The sequence below is a fragment of the Crotalus tigris genome, unplaced genomic scaffold (assembly GCF_016545835.1).
Source record: "Crotalus tigris isolate CLP2741 ecotype Arizona unplaced genomic scaffold, ASM1654583v1 scf7180000018362.2422785, whole genome shotgun sequence".
NCBI lineage: Eukaryota > Metazoa > Chordata > Lepidosauria > Squamata > Viperidae > Crotalus > Crotalus tigris.
The window spans coordinates 303,842-323,691 of NW_024096964.1; the positions used below are offsets into that span (position 1 = coordinate 303,842).

Below are 19,850 nucleotides of genomic sequence, written 5' to 3' on the forward strand. Positions count from 1 at the left end.
TTGAGCTGCCTCAATTGGGAAGCTCTGGAGACTACAGACAGGAAAACCAGCATATTTTTTAACAGTTGCAGCATCCTGGGAGCACACGATTGCATTTGTGACCCACCCCCAGCCAGTTTCCAACAAGCATAGTCAATGGGAAAAGCTGGATTCACTTTACAACTGCAGGGATTCATTTAACAATCATGGCAAAATATGTCATAAAATCAGGCACAATTCAGCAATTGCCTTACATAGCAATGGAGATTATGCTCCCAATTGTGGGCATAAGTCAAGGATCCCCTGTATTATTTTACTTGACAAAAACATTTTTTTATGGCTGTGCTGCACATATGTGGTTTTTTCAAAAAGGTGGGGTTGAAATTCAGAAAAGTAATTGGGATTCTCCTCATACAAGTGTCCCAAAATTTTTCAAACTCACTTTATCTATCCATGACAGAGCAATTAAAAGGAACACAAAGAACCCAACTGATTAATCTGTTAATCACTGTCTATTATAGAATACTTGGGGTTCACATATAGTACTCTAAGGAACTAATTAAGTTCTATACTCCTTACACTGATGCTACCACTTCAATTTCTTTTGTGTAAAATGTTAGACTGTAATCTATTATGAACAATTTGCAAAGCATGCTGACAGTTGCTCAATAAAATAAATAAATAAATAAATAAATAATAGTAATAAAGTTGGAAGGGACCTTGGAGGTCATCTGGTCCAACCCCCTGTTCAGGCAGGAAACCCTATACCATTTCAGACAAATGGTCAAATATTTATATTTAAATTGGCCAGCAAATAGAAACAAAAAGTGGTATATAGTTCATATCATTGCTATATTTCCTTTACATAATTTATTTAAGCATCAGTTTCTTTTCCCCAAATTTTCACTTCCATTCAGGGTAAGAAATTCTGCCCAGTTCTCGGAAACCAAGAAATGACTAAGAGATGCTGATTTTCTATTAAAGGGCTTTTGCAGTTCTCAAGATATTGTAACATACCATTGTGTAACAGCCATCATTTGTCAAGATTATTACATCTATCGGAGATGTGTGATTGGCTACACAAATTCCACCCTTCTGAGGTCGGTTCTCCCTGCAATTACAGTACATGTGATTCACAACATTGTGGTAAAATAGCCATCCCGTTAATTCTTCTACATTTGAGGATTGCACTGCTATTGCTCATTCAAAAAAGAGAAGTGTCATTACTCATGTTTTAAGCTGGGGTCCCTACCTCAAGGCCGTGGCCTATTCATAATTGGGTCACACGAGCTTACAACATGGATTCTAAACTCCAATGGTTGGCCGCTCCCTGACATTATATGGCTGTATTTTGGGTACTCTGGCAGTTGGGCTGCATTTACAACTGGTTGCAGCACCCCATGGTCACATGGCCATGTTCTACGACTTTTTTTGCCAAAAAAAACAGCACTTCCAGTTTTCAGCAAAACCACACCCCTAGCGAACCATTGTTTCGCTTAATGACAGCAGCATCCACTTAACAACCGTAGCTTTGCTTAACAACCGAGGTTAACGACTGCGGCACAAAAAGGTTGTAAAATTGGATTAGTAATGTCAATGACCCAATTTATGACTGTCAGGTTATGTTTTGCTTCTGAAGCCAATTTGGTCACATCCATATATTTGGGTGTTTTATTGTAATAAACAAGTCTTCCGGATGGAAATGAACCAATTGGAGGACACCAATCTTTCCCCCTTCATCCAGAACCAAAAATTTGAACAGCCAAAGAATTAAGAACTTCTGCGGAATTATCACAAAGCTTTGTCTAGAAAGGTACTTACTGAAGATAATAAAAACAGTGAGGAAAATACCATTTCATGATTCTAATGAATAACTATTAATAGAGGCTCTATTTTGAGTAGTATATTTACTCCTGCTTTTCACTATCAAAACAATAATTGCAAATGAGAAAGACTATTCTTTAATATTGTCCTGAATAAACATGAAACACATAACCCTTCTTTAAATAACAGAGGCTAGCCTCTTAGAGAGATATGATAAAAGGATTTGTTTACTGGTAGTCTTTGACTTACAATTCATTTAGTGACTGTTCAAACGTACAACGTACTGAAAAAAATGACTTATGACCGTTTTTCACACTTATGATTGTTACAGCATCCCCTTGGTCATGTGATCAAAATTCAGCCACTTAGCTACTGACTCATATTTATGACAGTTGAGTGTCCCAGGGTCATGTCATCACCTTTTGCAACGTTCTGACAAGCAAAGAGCCATGGTGGCGCAGTGGTTAGAATGCAGCATTGCAGGCTAACTTTGCTGATTGCCAGCAGTTTGGCAGTTCGATCCTGACCGGCTCAAGATTGATTCAGCCTTCCATCCTTCCAAGGCCAGTAAAATGAGGACCCAGATGGTTGGGGGCAATATGCTGACTCTGTAAACCGCTTAGAGTGGGCTGTAAAGCATTATGAAGCGGTATATAAGTCTAAATGCTATTACTATTGCTAAAGTCAATGGGGAAGCCAGATTCAACAACCGTATTACTAATGTAACAACTGCAATGATTCACTTAACAACTGTGGCAAGAAAAGTCGTAAAATGGGACAAAACCCATTTAACAAATGTCTCAGCAACATAAATTTTGGGCTCAATTGTGGTCGTTAAGTCGAGGACTACCTTTATTAGATTTATTTTATCCCATCTTTATTATTTTATCTCAAGGCTGTGACCATATCTAATATGCCTCCCTCCTCCTCTTTCCCCCACAACAGCCACCCTGTGAGGTCAGCTGGTCCGAAATCACCAAAATGGTTTCCATGCCTAAGGCAGGACTAGAATTCACAATCTCCTGTTGATTGGCCCAAAGTCACCCAGCCAGCTCTCATGCCTAAGGCAGGTCTCCCAGCTTCTAGGCCAGCACCTTAACCAGGATCCCTCAGCTATATTAATTCAATCCAGTTTGCATAATTTGTTGATTGGGTTTATGCACCAAGAGCTTAGCTAATTACAGCACCTACATGCTTCCACTCACCTGTTGTGGTAACAAATACTTCCTGAAAGTGCCCTGACAAGGATTCGACAGCAGGTGAGATGGACAAGATCACTCAGCCAGTCTTTGGTTCTGCAAAACAGAACATCAAGCGGAACAGGTTTAGAAATCTCTTCATCAGCGGATTCTCCAAACCACAAATTAAGTTTACCATCTAAATAACAATGGAGGATCTTAGATGTATCATTAGATTAGAAGGACAGCCCAGGCCTGAAAGAATCCTAAAAGAAGGGGGGGGGGGTCCAACTTGGCAACTTTAAGACCTGTGGACTTAAACTCCCAGAATTCTCCAGACAGCCAACAATGAAAGAAATGAAATCAAATGATAAAGGTAATCCTCCTTAACAAGAGTAATTTGGATTAGAAATTCCATCACTAAACAACATGGTCATAAGGTTGCCATTACAGATAATCTCAACTTACAACCATTCGTTCAGTGACTGTTCAAAGTTACAATGGCACTAAAACACAGACTGTTGCAGAATTCCCATGGTCATGTAATCAAGAATTTGGGTGCTTGCCAATAGGCATGTATTTATAATGATTGCAGTATCCTGAGGTCATTGATTTCCATTTGCAACCTTCCCAGCATGCTTTTCACAAGTCAATGAGCGACGTAAAATTTTGCTTAACATAAAAATTTGCTTAGGGACCATGAGATTCACTTAACAATTGCAGTGATTTGCTTACCAATACTAGCAAAAAAAAAGCGCCTGTAAAATCAGGAGCAACTCACTTAACAACCTTCTTGCTTAGCATCACAAAATCTGGTTGTAAGTCGAGGACTTGGTTTTGCGATTTATATTCCAGGAGTGCTGTTTATTTTATGGGAAAAAAAAGCAGATCCACTTACTGTCCATTTGGCAGCTTTCCTACCAAGGTAGTCCCCACAATCATAGACATTATCCCAATGGCTGCCAAGGTAATTCTGAAAAAAAAACAAAAAAGAAAATGGAAAGTCCAAATGAGATCAGTGCGTTTTCTGTTCTGGTGTCCCTCTCCAGTTAACTTTTTTTAAAAGCAATCTCCTGATCTCCTTTTTATTATATATAACATAATAATATGCAGTGCTTTTTTTGTAAAAAAAAAAAAAAAAAGTGTCAGAATTCCGTTCTGGGCGTTCTATGACAAAAAAAGCCCTGATAATATATAAATTTATTATATTAATAGGTTTACTACATCACTGAGGGTTTTTTCCCCAGATGGAACAGAGATAAGTTACATCAGGGTTTTTGGTAGTCCTCTATTCAGGTATAGTTGAACTACTTCATCAAGGAGATTGGTAAAGAACATTTAAAATGAAGCTTCGTGGATGTAGATCAGGCATGTCCAACTGCCGGCCCTCAGCCGGATGCGTCACATCGAAACTGTGCCCACCCCATTGCCGGCAATGAGAAAAAAGTTCCGATACATCACTCGACGTCATGTGACATTGTGAGTTTGACCTGCCTGACGTATATGGTTTGTCTTTCATTTATTTTCCTTTTTTTTCTTCTTTTGGTATCTTTGAGCCAGTCTTGGCAATGTTTTTCAGAAATGATTTGCTGTTGTGTTCTTCTCAGGGTGAGGGGAGTGAATGGCTCAAGGTCAACCAGATGGCTTTATGCATAAGGCAGACCTAAAACCCACTGTCTCCCTATTTCTAGCCTGATGCCTTAATCCAGTGTTTCTCAACCTTGACAATTTTAAGGCATATGGACTTCAACTCCCAGAATTCCACAGCTAGCGATGCTGGCTGTGGAATTCTGGGAGTTGAAGTCCACATGCCTTAAAATTGTCAAGGTTGAGAAACACTGCCTTAACCACTACATCAAGCTACCTCTTTTCTTTCTATGAATGCGAGGATTCAGTGCAATTATTCAGAGAAATTATTCCAAAAGCCCAGCAAGCAATTAAAAGCACCCAGTGGAAATTAGGACAATGCCTAATTAGCCAACACCTACAAAACATTTTTTTTACATTCTTTAATTTTAATTAGGCTCATTACCATCCTATTTTTAATGACTTTTTATTTTGGATACAACTTAGCCTGCTTTGATCTGCTTGCAGAATTAGAGGCTGCTTAGCCAGTCAAAGGGATACACTCAAAAGGGTTTTTTTTTTTTAATTCAGAAAACCCTAAAATTAAGAATAATCATCTAAATCACTGAGTTTCAAAGTGGGGTCTAGGGACTCCAGGGGTACCCCAAAGCCTATCAAGCAGTCTGCGAAATCAAATAAATACTTTTAAAATTTCTCAGCTTTAATTTCTAATACAGAAAATATCAATGGATATCATGCAGATAAATCAAAGCCTTTTGGGGTCCTCAGTTACTCTTAAGAATGTAAAGCAGGGGTGTCCAACCTCGACAACTTTAAGACTTGTTGAATTCCACTTCCAGAACTCCAGCCAGGAATTCTAGGAGTTGAAGTCCACAGGTCTTAAAGTTGCCAAGATTGGACCCCCTCTGATGTAAAGGGTCTTCAGGCCAAAATCGCTGACAATCAGTGATCTAAATGAATGATTGTTTTTGTACTTTAAGCTTATTCTGCCCCATTTGGAGAAAGCCAGCTTATTATATAAGCACCCTTTTCAATCTGACAAGTCTTTATAAAAATTAGAAACCATTAACATAGATGCTTTCTCATGATTCTCAATGAGAATTATGCAATCTGAACTTTTATATTATAACCACAATGTTTGCATTTTGCAAATACAGAGAAAGCCAGCTCCCCAAATGGCAAAATGTTGAAGCAAATACTAATAACTGTGACAATGTATATTTGCACTGAGGCGTGGCATATCTGTCAAAGTGTTAGCCCTGGCATAAACACATCAGCAGAAGTTTTAACTAGTTCTCTAAAGGCATTCAAGGTATGTTCTTTGAATGTGTCACCTTGTAGAGGAGATGGATTGCCTAGGAATTTAATAAATAACAATAATAATAAGCTGGATAAATTAGCAAAGGATGATCTATAAAGGAAGAAGAATGAAATGAGCATGAAATGCTAGAAAATATAGTCCTCAACTTAAAACAGTTAATTTAGTGAACATTCAAAGTTACATCATTACTAAAAAACATACTTATGACCATTTTTCACACTTATGACTGTTGCAGCATCCCCATGGTCACATGATCAAAATTCAGACATTTGGCAAGTGACTCACATTTATGATGGTTGCAGGATCCTGAGGTCTTGTGATCATCTCTTGCGACCTTCTTACAAGCAAAGTCAATAGGGAAGCCAAATTCACTTAGCAACCATGTTACTAATTTAACAACTGCAGTAATTCACCTGACAACTGTGGCAAGAAAAATCATAAAATGGGACAAAACTCACTTAACCAATGTCTCACTTAGCAACATAAAATTTGGGCTCAATTGTGGTCATAAGTCAAGGATTACCTGTATTCAGTACTGGATAACAGCATGCTATTGTATATAAATATGTAGCAAACCCAATATTTACTCACACTGATGTTGCCAGTGTGGTAACTAAGCAATGAAATATTTAACAGGGACATTTTAACTGTGCTTTTATATTGTTGTAAGCTACCATGAGTCTTTCAGATTTGGCAGCATGCCAATTTAAACAGCAACAGTAAAAAAAAAAAAAAAAAGTCCTTGTCCTGATAGATCACTTCAACAAGATATGATATAGAAACTGCCTTTGATGGATTTAAAAATTGTATTTGATCAGTTCATGGAACTGCAAATATTAGAAACATGGAAGTGTGGGTTACAATACTCCCTGCCCCACCCAAAAAAGATGGCTGATTTCTGACATACATTCATATTGGCTAATATCAGTATTCTTTTACCCATTTGGAGTCAAACAAGCTTAGAGAAAAAAAAACAAATTCCACCCATCTGGATCACATAAATATATGGATCTATGATAAGAAAAGCAATGTCAAGGATCATATTGTACTAAACTAGAAGTCTCCACGCTTCGCAACTTGTGGACTTCAAGTCCCAGATTCCTCAGCCAGACATGGGAGTTGAAGTCCACAAGTCTTAAAGTTGCCAGGTTTGGAGATCCTTGTACTAAAGGGTAGGCAACCTTGGCTCTTTTACGACTCATGGACTTCAACTCCCAGAATTCCTGAGCCAGCATGGCTCAGCTTGGAAACTCTCCCTTTCCCCTCAGCATGGCTGGCTCAGGAATTCTGGGAGTTGAAGTCCACGAGTCATAAAAGAGCCAAGGTTGCCTACCCCTGTCCTAAACCATTCCTGGTAGAAATGTACAGGTAGTCCTCGACTTTCAATGACAATTGAGCCCCAAATTTATCTTGCTAAGCAACATTTTATGACTTTTCTTAGGCTACAGTTGTTAAGTGAATCACCGCAGCTGTTAAAGTAGTAATACAGTTGTTAAGTGAATTTGGCTTCCCCATTGACTTTTCTGGTCAGAACGTCGCAAATGGTGGTTACAAGATCCTGGGACACTGCAACTACAATAAACACCAGTCTGTTGCCAAGTGTCTGAATTTTGATCACTTGACCGTGGGAATGCTGCAGTGGTTGCTAAATGCAAAAAATGGTCATAAGTCACTTTTTTCCATGCTGTTGTAACTTCAAATGGTCACTAAGTGAACTGTTGTAAGTCAAGGACTACATGTATAAAATGCAACTGTCTAAGGGAATGTGGGACATTCTCTTTTATATCAGACCATGATGTTTCAGTCATTTTGGGGGTGGTCCTACATTAAATGTGCCAAATCAGAAAATAGTTTGTGGGCTACATCCAGAGCATCACAAACCCTACAACATTTGGTTCCTGGGGTCATACGTTTTGGCAAGTTTTGAAATAGAACATATGTTTTGTGTGCAAAAGATCTCTGGCATATTGTCTATGAAACTGTGGATATCTGTGGATAGACCAGGTGAAGAATGCCACCTTAAAAGGAGACTAACATTTGGACATCCATAAAAAGCCACAAAGATGTCACATATATCATAACATCATCACACAAATGAATATACAGGTAAGTTCCCAACCTGCAACCACAAATGAGAACAGAATTTTCATTGTACGTCACTGTGGTCATAAGTCATCACGTGACCAGATCTAATCTGATAAAAGTCTGAAGTCAAGTCATGCAGTTACAAATGCATATCTAGTTTAACCAATGGTTGTTTTTGTGGGTTTTTTTGCTGGAAACTGGCAAAAAATGTCACAAAATATGATCACCATGACTGTGGGATGATGCAACTGGTTGTAAATGCAATACAGTCGCCAAGCACCCAAATTGTGATCAAGTGACAGTGGAGGCTATACTATGGTAGTATGTTCAAATTTAGAGCATAACTGACTTGTTTTAGGCTGTTGTTAATTGAAACTGTTGTTAAGTGAACAGTCTTAAATTGAGGACCACCTGTAATAGTGCAATTTGCATCCACTGTATCTCAATTCATGTCATTTGCATGATGACACAATAAGGCCCGAATGCTTGCCCTTCCCCTGCCTCCTCCTGCAGACCCGGATGGACCAACAGTCCAATTTATCTAAAACGATTTCCACAATGGCATCAACAACTCAACTTACCGAAGAGGAAGCAAGAAACAGTAACGCACAAAGACTCCGATAACCCACATGATCGTCAGTCGCAAACTGATGTATTGGAAGTTAACGTTAGTCCTGGTGAGGAGGTTCCAGGAAACCAGCTCCTCTGAGGTGAATCTTTGGGTGACCTCATCTTCTACAATGGCTTCAAAGCCCTTCTTAGAAAAATAAAACACATCTGAGAGCTCAAAGTCTCTGCAGCCCATGCCAGCAATCTCCTTCTCCATGGTGGTTTGCTCTCTCTGTATGATAACTTCAGTATAAGGGAAAAGAGAAGGAGAATACAGCTGAGTGAGGAAGTAAAGCTAGACAAAAGCAGGTCAGTAACAACAACAATTCATAATGCATGTCCAGGGAAGAACTGGTGTCACTTTCATTAATGCAGGTAGTCCTCGACTTATGACCACAATTGAGCCCAAAATTTCTGCTGCTAAGCAAGACAGTTGTCCAATGAGTATTGTCCCTTTTTATGACCTTTCTCGCCACAATTGTTAAGTGAATCACTGCAGTTAAATTAGTAACACAATTGTTAAGTGAATCTGACTTCCCCATCCACTTTGCTTGTCAGAAGGGGGCAAAAGGTGACCACACGACCCTCGGACACTGCAACTGTCATAGGTACATGCCAGTTGCCAACTGTCTGAATTTTGATCATGACCAGAAGAGACTGGACAGCCATTTGTCCAAAATGGTGTAGAGTTTCCTGCCTGAGCAGGGGGTTGGACTAGATGACCTCCAAGGTCCCTTCCAACTTTAGTACTACTACCATGGGGATGCTCCAACCATCATAAGTGTAAAAACAGTCATAAGTCACTTTTTTTCAGTGCCATTGTAACCCTGAATGCTCACTAAGCAAATGGTTGTAAGTCGAGGACTATCCGTACTGAGACCTTTTCCAACATTTAGAAACAATGAAAGTGGAGGAGAAACTGGTTCCAGTAAATCAGCTTATCCTTTATCCACATATAGTTCCCCCGACTATATGGAGAATGAATATGGTTACAGTTTTTGTACTTCAATCTCAAAAGGATTAGGACAGTGTTTCTCAACCTTGACAATTTTAAGGCATGTGGACAATTTTAAGCAATGCTGGCTGTAGAATTCTGGGAGTTGAAGTCCACATGCCTTAAAATTGTCAAGGTTGAGAAACACTGGATTAGGACATATATCTCTGCCTCCCATCCATTATTATATTTTGGAACATCTGAATAGGAATTAGTACATAGCATTTACAAAAATCCTTTGCTGGCTCAGTAATTCTGGGAGTTGAAGCCCACAAGCCATTAAGAGGCCATCATTCCCCACCACTGCATTAGAGCAATGTTTCTCAATCTTAGCAGCTTTGGGAGATGTGGACTTCAGCTCCCAGAATTCCCCAGCCAGCCCTTCAATTCTTCTCAAATTCAAGTGGAAATTGAGCCATTTGGATTTTTATGCTGTTTGTGTTAGGGAAGACAGAATGAATACCCCAAAAGTCACATTAATAAAGTATTATACACTTTTCTTTTAAAGCAAGAGCCTGCATAATCCTATTTTAAAAAGAAGAAATTTTTTTCTTTTAGAACAAGTCAATCAAGTAGCTAAAATGGCATTTTAAAATTATTGTTCAGCTGCTTGTTCTAAAATGCCAATATACTTGCTTTAATTGCACTATAATTTTTGTATTTTTCCTTACTGGAAATTTAACAGATGAAGTTTTCCTTTAATGTTATTACTCTGTCTTTCTCTACCAGGAAGATCTGTGGAGTTTTGTCTGCACAGAGCAACACAGGGAATCCTCGACCTTTGACCACAATTGAGCCCAAAATTTCTGTTGCTAAGTGAGACATTTGTTAAGTGAGTTTTGCCCCGTTTTACAACTTTTCTTGACACAGTTGTTAAATGAACCATTGCAATTAAGTTAGCCACACAGTTGTTACGTGAATCTGGTTTACTCATAGACTTTGCTTGTCAGAAAGTCACAAAAGGTGATCACATGATCCCAGGACACTGCAATCATCACAAATGTGAATCAGTTGCCAGTTGTCTGAATTTTGATCACGTGACTATGTGGATACTGCAATAGTCATAAGTATGAAAAATGGTCATATGTCACTTTTCTCAGTGATGTTGTAACTTTGAATGGTCACTAAATGAACTGTGGTAAGTCAAGGACTGCCTGTACTCTAATAGAAGACAAATCCCAGTGACTACATAGAAGATGCTGTTGGGGTGGCCTCAAAGAAGAGTTGCTACTGATATGGGAAGCCTCTGACATCTGGTTTGAGTTAACTCAACACTGATAAATTATGTAAACCAGGTTCTTGCGATAATATGCTAAAGGAGATGAGTGTCAATGATGTAGGATGAGTCACTAGCCCAGAGATCACACAATTCACAATGAGAAATGGGACAAGTTGTAGACAAAGATACCACGAAAGTATCAACTACTATACTCATTGCCTATGTTTAGGTCTGTGGGAGGGAGATAAAAAAGAAAAATGCCACCAAAAAGATGTGTAAACTAATGGCTGATCGTACGGATAACCTTCTCAGCACCTAGATTGGCTGTCCTGAAGTGGTCCCAGATAGTCTTTGACTTACGACTACAACCGAGCTCAAAATTTCCATTGCTAAGTAAGACAGTTGTTAAGTGAAGTTTGCCCCATTTAAAATCTTTCTTGCCACACTTTTTAAGTGAATCACCGCAGTTGTTAAGTTAGTTAAGTGAATCCGGCTTCCCCATTGACTTTGCTTGTGAGAAGATATCCCACAGGACCCTGGAACACCACAACCATCATAAATACAAGTCAGTTGCCAAGTGCTGGATTTTGATTATGTGCAATGATCATGAGGGTGAAAAATGGTTATAAGACACATGATTCCGGGACATGCAACCATCATAAATATGAGTCTGTTGCCAAGAGTCCGAATCTTAATCACATAACTGTGAGGATGCTGCCATGGTTGTTAAGTGTGAAAGCTGTTGTAACTTCAAATGGTCACTAAAGGAACTGCTGTAAATCAAGGAGTACCTGTACTGCTTTTTCACTGCCAGAGGTGTGCTAGCTTTTTGTCTCCTGCACTAAGCTAGCAAGGCTGGAAATGATGTTTCTTGACTTGCATGAATTGAGTTTTCATTCTGTTTCAAGCAACATCTCCAATTCCAAGACTGGTCCTAGAACACCATAATTACTTTCCCAATTTCAACTATGGCCTACTTCTTAGTCACATGACATATCTAAAGTGCTAGGCAGACAGATAAACCCTTATTTCAACATCTTGATAAAAAGAAGCCACGTTAGGCAATTATATATAGGGACAAAGTGATAAATAGTAAATATACTGTATATTAACAAAGAAATACTGAAGTAGGATTCACATATTAATACAGAAGATTCTTAAGCATAAAGATAAAACCAGAAGTTTTTATTTTAGCCTTAATGGGCAAAGACTTTTAAAAATGTGGAACTTTGAACTTATATATGCTGACAAGAATGCTTTACACACAAAAAGATGCTTCAATTTAAAAAAAATTTAAAAAATTATTTTAAAATTTAAAATGTAATTAAAAATTAAAAGATGCTTTAATTTGCACAATATACAATTGGCTGCAAAAGCTGATGGAATGAGCTGAGATAACTAAATTGAGTGCTTTAAAGAAAAGAATACAACTAACTTTGTTCCTAATTGGAAACTGCTTCTGGACTTGTGCTTGAGGTAGGAAAAAAAACAAAACTTTGACTGGATTTTGCTGATTAAATAGATTTGTTGTTACAGAAATGGCTACTATATAAAAGTAAAAAACGTTGAGACTGTAATGTTATCTTATTCTACTGCCCTAAAAAGAGTACAAAGTCAATGCTTTCCTTTCTTTCTCTGCTTTTACCTTCACTTCTTCCTCTTCTCTTTTTCCTCCCCTACGTTTTCCTATTTTTTCATTTTTCTTTATATTTTATATTTTGATAAACTAATAAAAATTTGAAGAAGTATATATATATTAATCTGTGTTCCTCCTAATTTCACTCACCATTTCAACGACTTATAACAATGCATTCCGCTTCTCTTATTCCTACAACAGTCGTATGAGATCAGTTAATCCAAAACCAAGAAAAATGATTTTGCTGACCAAGTAAAGTGAATGAATCTAAGTTTGCCCAATTTTGCTAAAAAAATTCTATCCACCACTATATTAACAAAGATGAGTTACCTATTTTGATGGGAAGCCTTATTGATAGCATCCTTATTCAGATCATAAGGCAAGTTCTATATTGGACCAGAATTAGTTGTGGTGTGCACAGTGTGAATGTTATAACTGTAAAATTGGAAAACTTTGGATCCAACTGATAGGAAGTTCATTATCAGATTGAGCCAACCTTTCTATTATTTTTTTTTTACCATCTGTTCACATCTAGGAAATAACGGTCCATACAAGAATCTGTTAGACATCTATACAAGAGAAAAAAATTCTTCTAGATCACCAGATTTGGTTAATTGGGAGTAGGTAAAAGTCATATATTGTTAAAAAGTCATTCAGATGCTAAGTCCCATTGGCAATTGTGGCCAGGAGAGCAATTAAATATTTTGCAGATTAAAGAGATTAAATCTTTTGTAGTTTGATAGAACTGAAGGTGGACAATATATAGCACTGGAGTCCCCATTACAGAATATTCAGCAGTACAAAATAAAGCAGTGTTTCTCAACCTTGGGCACTGGAAGAATTCTGGGAGTTGAAGTTCACACATCTTCCGGTGGCTAAAGTTGAGAAACACCACTCTAAAGCATTTTCCCTAGTCTTTATTTCTCTGAACTACAAAAAAATATGTTAAACTGACATTCAGGACTATTCCTTCAGATTCTTATTATTATACCATTATCTATAATTTACAACTGTAATCAAGCAACTTACCACTTGAAGTATAGGATATTTGTTTCTGTTCTCTTCGGATTCCCTTCTGAATTCGCAGGGTGGCCCACTATTTAGAAAAAGGGAGAAATCAGATGAGACCAGCTTTTAAAGAAGTCTATGTTCACCCTGCATTTTTTTTCTTTCACTTACTCTCTCTCCTATTTTTTTTAATTGGCTTAGAACAGTGGTTCTCAACCTGTGGGTCGGGACCCCATTTGGGGTCGAACGACCATTTCACGGGGGTCACCAAACAAGGCTGTCCGCCATTTTTTCCCCCTTTTCTTTGGCCACGCCCCTGGCACCCGGTGATGTATAAGTGGTTGGGGGTCACCACAACATGGGGAACTGTATTATGGGGTCGCGGCATTAGAATGGTTGAGAACCACTGGCTTAGATAGTTTGGGGGGCTAATCATCTGCCCTGAAGGTTGCAGCCATTTTCATTTTTAAAATACTTCTATTTAAAAATATGGGTAGCCCTCAAGTTACAATCACAATTAAGCCCAACACTTCTGTTGCTAAGCGAGACAGTTGTTAAAGTGAATTCTGCCACAGTTGTGAGTAATCATGTTCATTCTCTTATTCTTTTTAGCCCAAGTCAAGCTGCACAACAATATCTGCACTGATTAGTTGTCAGTGGATCAACTGGTAAATTATTCATATCATTTGCTATCTCATTAAACAAGACTTCAGAAGCCAGGGGCTGAATCAGGATCCTTTCATTGAATGATAATACTGCCACGGATTCTCATTTAAAGCTCTTTCCTTTAAAAAAATTTAATGTCATAAGTTATAGGTGTGAAAAATAGTCATAATGTTCACTTTTTTCAGTGCTCTTGTAGCTTTGAATGATCACTAAACGAATGGATAGAAAAACAAACACACCCAAGCAGCTCCAACTGTCTTACCTAAGGCCTGGAAAACCAATCAGATCTTCAAGGCTTTACAGAACCCCAACAGAATGAGAGTAGCCAAGATTTCACCATGAATTCAAGCCCACAGTCATCTTAGTTAAAAGCGTGACTACTAGGCAGGTATTCATGCATTGCAATAATGCCAGAAAACATGGCTGGATTTGCATACCTCATCAACTAAAGCTTTAAACATAGTTAAACCAAATAGCACATTAGAGCTAATATGACTTAGTGTCATGTATTGTACTGAAAACTACAAATCCCAAAACTTCCACACAGCATAGTAGCTCTAAAAGTTGAAACCTAACATACCTGGGTAGCATAGGAAAAAAATCCATGCTATGATTGGTTCACATTACACACAAAACCAGACTCAAGCAACTCCTTTTTTTGACTTAAAGCAGGGGTGTCAAACTCAATTTCATTGAGGGCTGCATCAGCATTGCGGTTGCCCTCGGGGGGGGGGGCAGGGGGCCCAGGGTGGGTGTGGCCTACTGGGTGGGCGTGGATGGAGTGGGTGTAGCCTACTGGGTGGGCATGGCCAGCTCTACATTGTTCGCGTCAAGGGTGCCTGTGGGGGCCTGGGCAGGAGTGGGACAGATTTGAGGGTCTCTGGCAGAAGGGGGTGGGACCGGGGCAAGCGCCAAGGCATGGTCCATTTCTTCATTCCTCACAAAGGGTGACACTTCCCCAGCAGGCACCCAGGGGACAGGGCCGATGCAGCAGGGGCTGGTTCCTCGCTGTTTGTAGACGGCCTTGTGGAGCTAAGACTGAATGCGTTTCAGCATAGATGGCCACCACAAAATTGTACATTGGCTCCCGGCCGGCCTGGGCCAGGGCCAAGGCAGCGGGGGCCGTTCCCTCACTGTTTCCAGGATGGCTTCACAGGCCACATGAAACCACTTTGCGGGCCGCATCCAGCCCCTGGGCCTTGTGTTTGACATGTCTGGCTTAAAGGAATGTCTTATTCCAGACTTTCTGCTAGATCAACATTTGTCAACCTGGCTCTGAAATTCTGGGACATAATATTTACAAATTCTAAAGTTGCCAAATTGAGAAACACTGTTCTAGAACATTATTCCGGCCAACGGCCTTCTGAAACAGCTTCCCGCATAAATAAAAAATGAAGTAAAACTGAAATCTCCTTTTCCATAATTATAAAATTAAAAATTCAGCTTAAGAACAAAGCAAGGCACAGGAACATATATTACACAGAAAGCCAGAATTGTTCAATAAATTAAAGAATCCAAAGTCAACATGAAAACGGTTCCTTTTTTAGGCTCATATAATATTACAAATAACATGCATGCCATCTCCAGTACTTTAGCAAGTACATCGTTAAGTCAAATGAAAAGAGGCAGGAAGGAGGAACAAAAAGACTTCAGGTAGTTCTCAACTTACAACCACAATTGAGCTGAAAATTTCTGTTGCTAAGCGAGACAGTTGTTAAGTGAAGTTTGTCCCACTTTACAAATTTTCTTGCTATGGTTAAGTGAACATCCATTGACTTTGCTTGTCAGAAGGTTACAAAATGCGATCACATGACCCCCTTAACACTGTAACCATCATAAATATGAGTCAGTTGCTAAGTATCTGAATTTTGATCACGTGACTATGGGGATGCTACAATGTAGTAAGTGTGAAAAACGGTCATAAGTCATTTTTCCCAATGCCATTGTAACTTCAAACCATCACTAAGTGAACTGTTATAAGTCAAGGACTACCTATAATTCCCATATCATGAAGCTATACAGGTAGTCTTGTTTAGCAACTGCTTCCTTTAACAACTGTTTGCACCATAATAATAAAAATTTAAACAAATGAGGTTTATTCTTAGTTAGTCACACTTGCCTGTCATACTGTACATTCTTCTAGTTTAAAATCTGGGATTTTTTGCTGCAATATTAGCTCAATTTTCTTTCTCAAAATGATTATAATACATTTTTATTTCTGTAAAACATCCAAGCTCAATTTTTGGTGCTGATTCTTTCCTCTCTTATTCCATTAAAAGGACACATTGCTGCTGCTTATTTAAATCTAATAATTACAGCCAGTCATTTAGGAACACTTTGAAGGTAAAAAAGCATGGAAAAAAAGTGATTTTTGACAGATTTTTGCACTTACCATTGTCACATGATCCACTCTCATGTAATCAATAGTTGGTGCTCAGCAATCGATACATATTTACGATGATTGCAGCATCCCTGGGTCACCTGATTACCACTGTGACCTTCCCAGTGAGCTTCCAGCAAGCCAAGTCAATGGGAGCACTTGGATACCACCTGGTTCACTTAACAATTGCACTGGTTCACTTAAAAACTGTGGCACTTAACAAATGACTCACTTAGCAATAGTAATTCTGGTCCAACTTGTGGTCATAAGTCAAGGATTACCTGTATTGTAATATGTTTTTTCTTTCTAAAACTGTCAATTAAATTGTTAATGAAAAACTACTATTGGAAATGTTTCAAAATAGGAAATGACTGCAGTTCATCATTCTATTCCATTAGCATAATTGCCATTGTTTGCTAAGATGGGGCGTTCTGTTATTTTATACCTAACAGGGAACAACCCAGATGAGCTGTGTTTACATTTCGAAAATTACTTTATGCCTAAGCAGGAAAACAAGTTTAATGAACTACAAGAACGTACATCAGAAAGTTGCTTCTCAACTTTAGAAATCCTATAAAACTTTAGAAATCCTATAAAAAAAAGGATTAAAAAAAAATTAGCCCTCCCAATAGACCAGCAAAAATATGGAAGATGCAATAATAAAATAAGACAGAACAATTTGTAGACTGATTTGATGAAAATAAGAAACAAATTCCAACTGATGTAAAAACATTGGAAAATAAAGAAATTGTGGAGTGTAAGACAGAGATGACAATCAAAGTGAAAATGCAAATGATAATAATCCAAGGGATGGAAAATGGCCTGGACAAAACTGACATAATTGGATTTACAAAAGGTGGTTTCTAAAACCTTAAAGAAATCTTTGACATGTGATAAATTACAGGTAGTCCTCGACTTACGACCACAATTGACTCCAAAATTTCTGTTGTTAAACAAGACAGTTGTTAAGTTACCCCATTTTACTATCTTTTTTGTGACTGTTGTTAAGTGAACAACTGCAGTTGTTAAGTTACTAACACAGCTGTTAAGTGAATTTGACTTCCCCGTTAACTTTGCTTGTTGGAAAATCGCAAAAGATGATCACATGACCCCCAGGACTGTGCAATGATGATAAATATGAACCAGTTGCCAAGCGCTGAAATTTTGATCATGTGACCATGGGGATGCTGCAATAATTGTAAATATGAAAACAGTTACAAGTCATTTTTCTCAGTGCCATTGTAACTTCGAGCAATCACTAAAAGAATGGTTGTAAGTCAAGGACTTCCTGGAAATCTAAATGGAGATTCAATTCTACAACCGCAACTGGATGATTTAACATCAAGACTATCAGAATGAAAAAGAGGAATATAAAATTGACTTGTTCGATCAGGGTTAAAATAAGAAATACTTCTATAAAATTGTGGAAACTCTCTACAAACTTTTTGCTGATACTTGGACAGAAACAGTAATAATTTCTGGATTTGTGAATGGGTGCTTGTATTTATGGGAGGAAGTACATTATGTATATACAGTAATTTGTAGGGTGTGTAGAATTATTAAATTTGCCTGCACTTGTTGCAAAGACAATGGTATTTTCTTCAAACATTTTTTCTATTTTTTATTTTTCCACTCTCTATTTTTTCCTTCCTACTTTTTCTCTTTCTGATTTCAGTGTGCATTATCCTTTTATGTTATTAAGCTCTTCAACAAAAGATATTCCAAAAACAAAGAAGTTGCTACTACACAGACATCAACCTATACCAGTTTCTATGCCTGCATTCCATTTGACTCATACTATCCAGGATACAAAAATTTGGGTGTCACCACCACAGAAGGAGAGAAGTCTGGCTGGAAAGCTTACACAAGTATTCTTCAGCTAGAGGAGCATGAGAAAGCAGGACAATTTTCTAGTGTTATGAAACAAGACTAAAAGTAATAGTGTACACAGTTCCGTGACCTATTTCACTGGAAATTGACTTAGTGGCACACTGTGGCAGGGGACAAAAAGGAACATATAGCATAGAGTTTCTTAAAATTCCCCAAGCCCATCTCCGGGATCCAGAAAAGTCAGCATATGTTAAAAAAAAAAAACAGATATCAAAATCCCATAAAATAATTTAAGAAACAATCCCATTTCAATATGCGAATAGGATAGCTGTTAAAGATATTTAAATTGTAGTAGCTGGAACAGTGGGGTTGTACAATGAGCCAGAACACACAGCTGTAGTTGATTGGTTGGAGACTGCCAGCTCCTGCGTGAGGCAATCTGCACTGTGATTGGTTGCTGTGGGTGTGGAGGGGGAGTTTCCCTTTTTTCCCGCCTTTTTCTTCTGTGCATTCTGTATGCTGTTCTAAGTTTTACTTGATGATTTACCTCATGATGTAGTGATGTGCCTGACTATCTTGTTTACTGTAAATGTAGATGTTAAATATATTTATTTATATAAAAATTACAAGTTTGTGTCAGCATCTCTGATTTCTAACTGACCAGAAGATGTGGATGGATAGCGGCAGCAGGAGCAGGTGGTGGCACTGAGGGACAACTGACACACATCCTGTAGCGAGTACCTGACCAGCCACATGGTCCAATGACCATCTGGTTATTTCCCCTTAGTGAAGGAGGTGCAGTTATGATCGTTTCACATTTGCCTATATTCTACACCACAATGGAAATATTTTAAAATAAAATACAACCATTCGTTTAGCGACTGTTCGAAGTTACAACTGCACTGAAAAATATAACTTATGACTGGCTTTCACACTCAACTGTTACAGCATCCCTCTGGTCATGTGACCAAATTTCAGGGACTTGATAACCACCACATATTTATGACAGTTGCAGTGTCCTGAGGTTATGTGATCACTATTTGTAACCTTCCCAGCTATCTTCCAATAAGCCAAGTTAATGTGGGAAGCCAGATACACTTAACTGCAAAATTCACTTAACAACTGCAGTGATTCGCTTTTAACAATTGTGGCAAAAATGGGGTTCAGCTCACTTCTGTTTAGCAACAGAAATTCTAGTTTCCATTGAGGTCATAATGGAACTGCACCAGTTTTAATTTTTAATGCAGTCAATATCGATCACTATAACTCTCAAACAAAATTCTTTAGGAATCCTCCATGATCTTCAAAATTGGAAAGGGTTCCCCAGAGAAAAAGATTTTAAGGAACACTGCTGCAGAGAAATAACTATTTTCATTAAATATATGAATACAAAGAAGTATTCCCTGCGAAGGAAATTCAAATACTATTTTTTCTAGATTTTTATCAGAGAGAAATGTTTGGAGAATTAGGTCACCCTGTGAATTATTCTATCTCATCAGAAAAGGAGAACTGGAATTTAAACAATGAACAATTC

General features: G+C 38.2%; 1 protein-coding gene across 1 annotated transcript in view; it reads right to left on the reverse strand.

The window, feature by feature from the left end:
• GPAT3 (glycerol-3-phosphate acyltransferase 3) overlaps positions 1-19,850 on the reverse strand; it is a 32,084-nt gene that overhangs the window by 8,919 nt on the left and 3,315 nt on the right. Inside the window, exons 2-6 of the mRNA XM_039350838.1 lie at positions 13,462-13,528; positions 8,556-8,826; positions 3,880-3,954; positions 3,009-3,098; positions 997-1,090 (exon numbers count right to left, since the gene is read on the reverse strand). Of these exons, the coding sequence (XP_039206772.1) occupies positions 997-1,090; positions 3,009-3,098; positions 3,880-3,954; positions 8,556-8,826; positions 13,462-13,528 (597 nt within the window). The remainder of the gene's footprint in view (positions 1-996; positions 1,091-3,008; positions 3,099-3,879; positions 3,955-8,555; positions 8,827-13,461; positions 13,529-19,850) is intronic.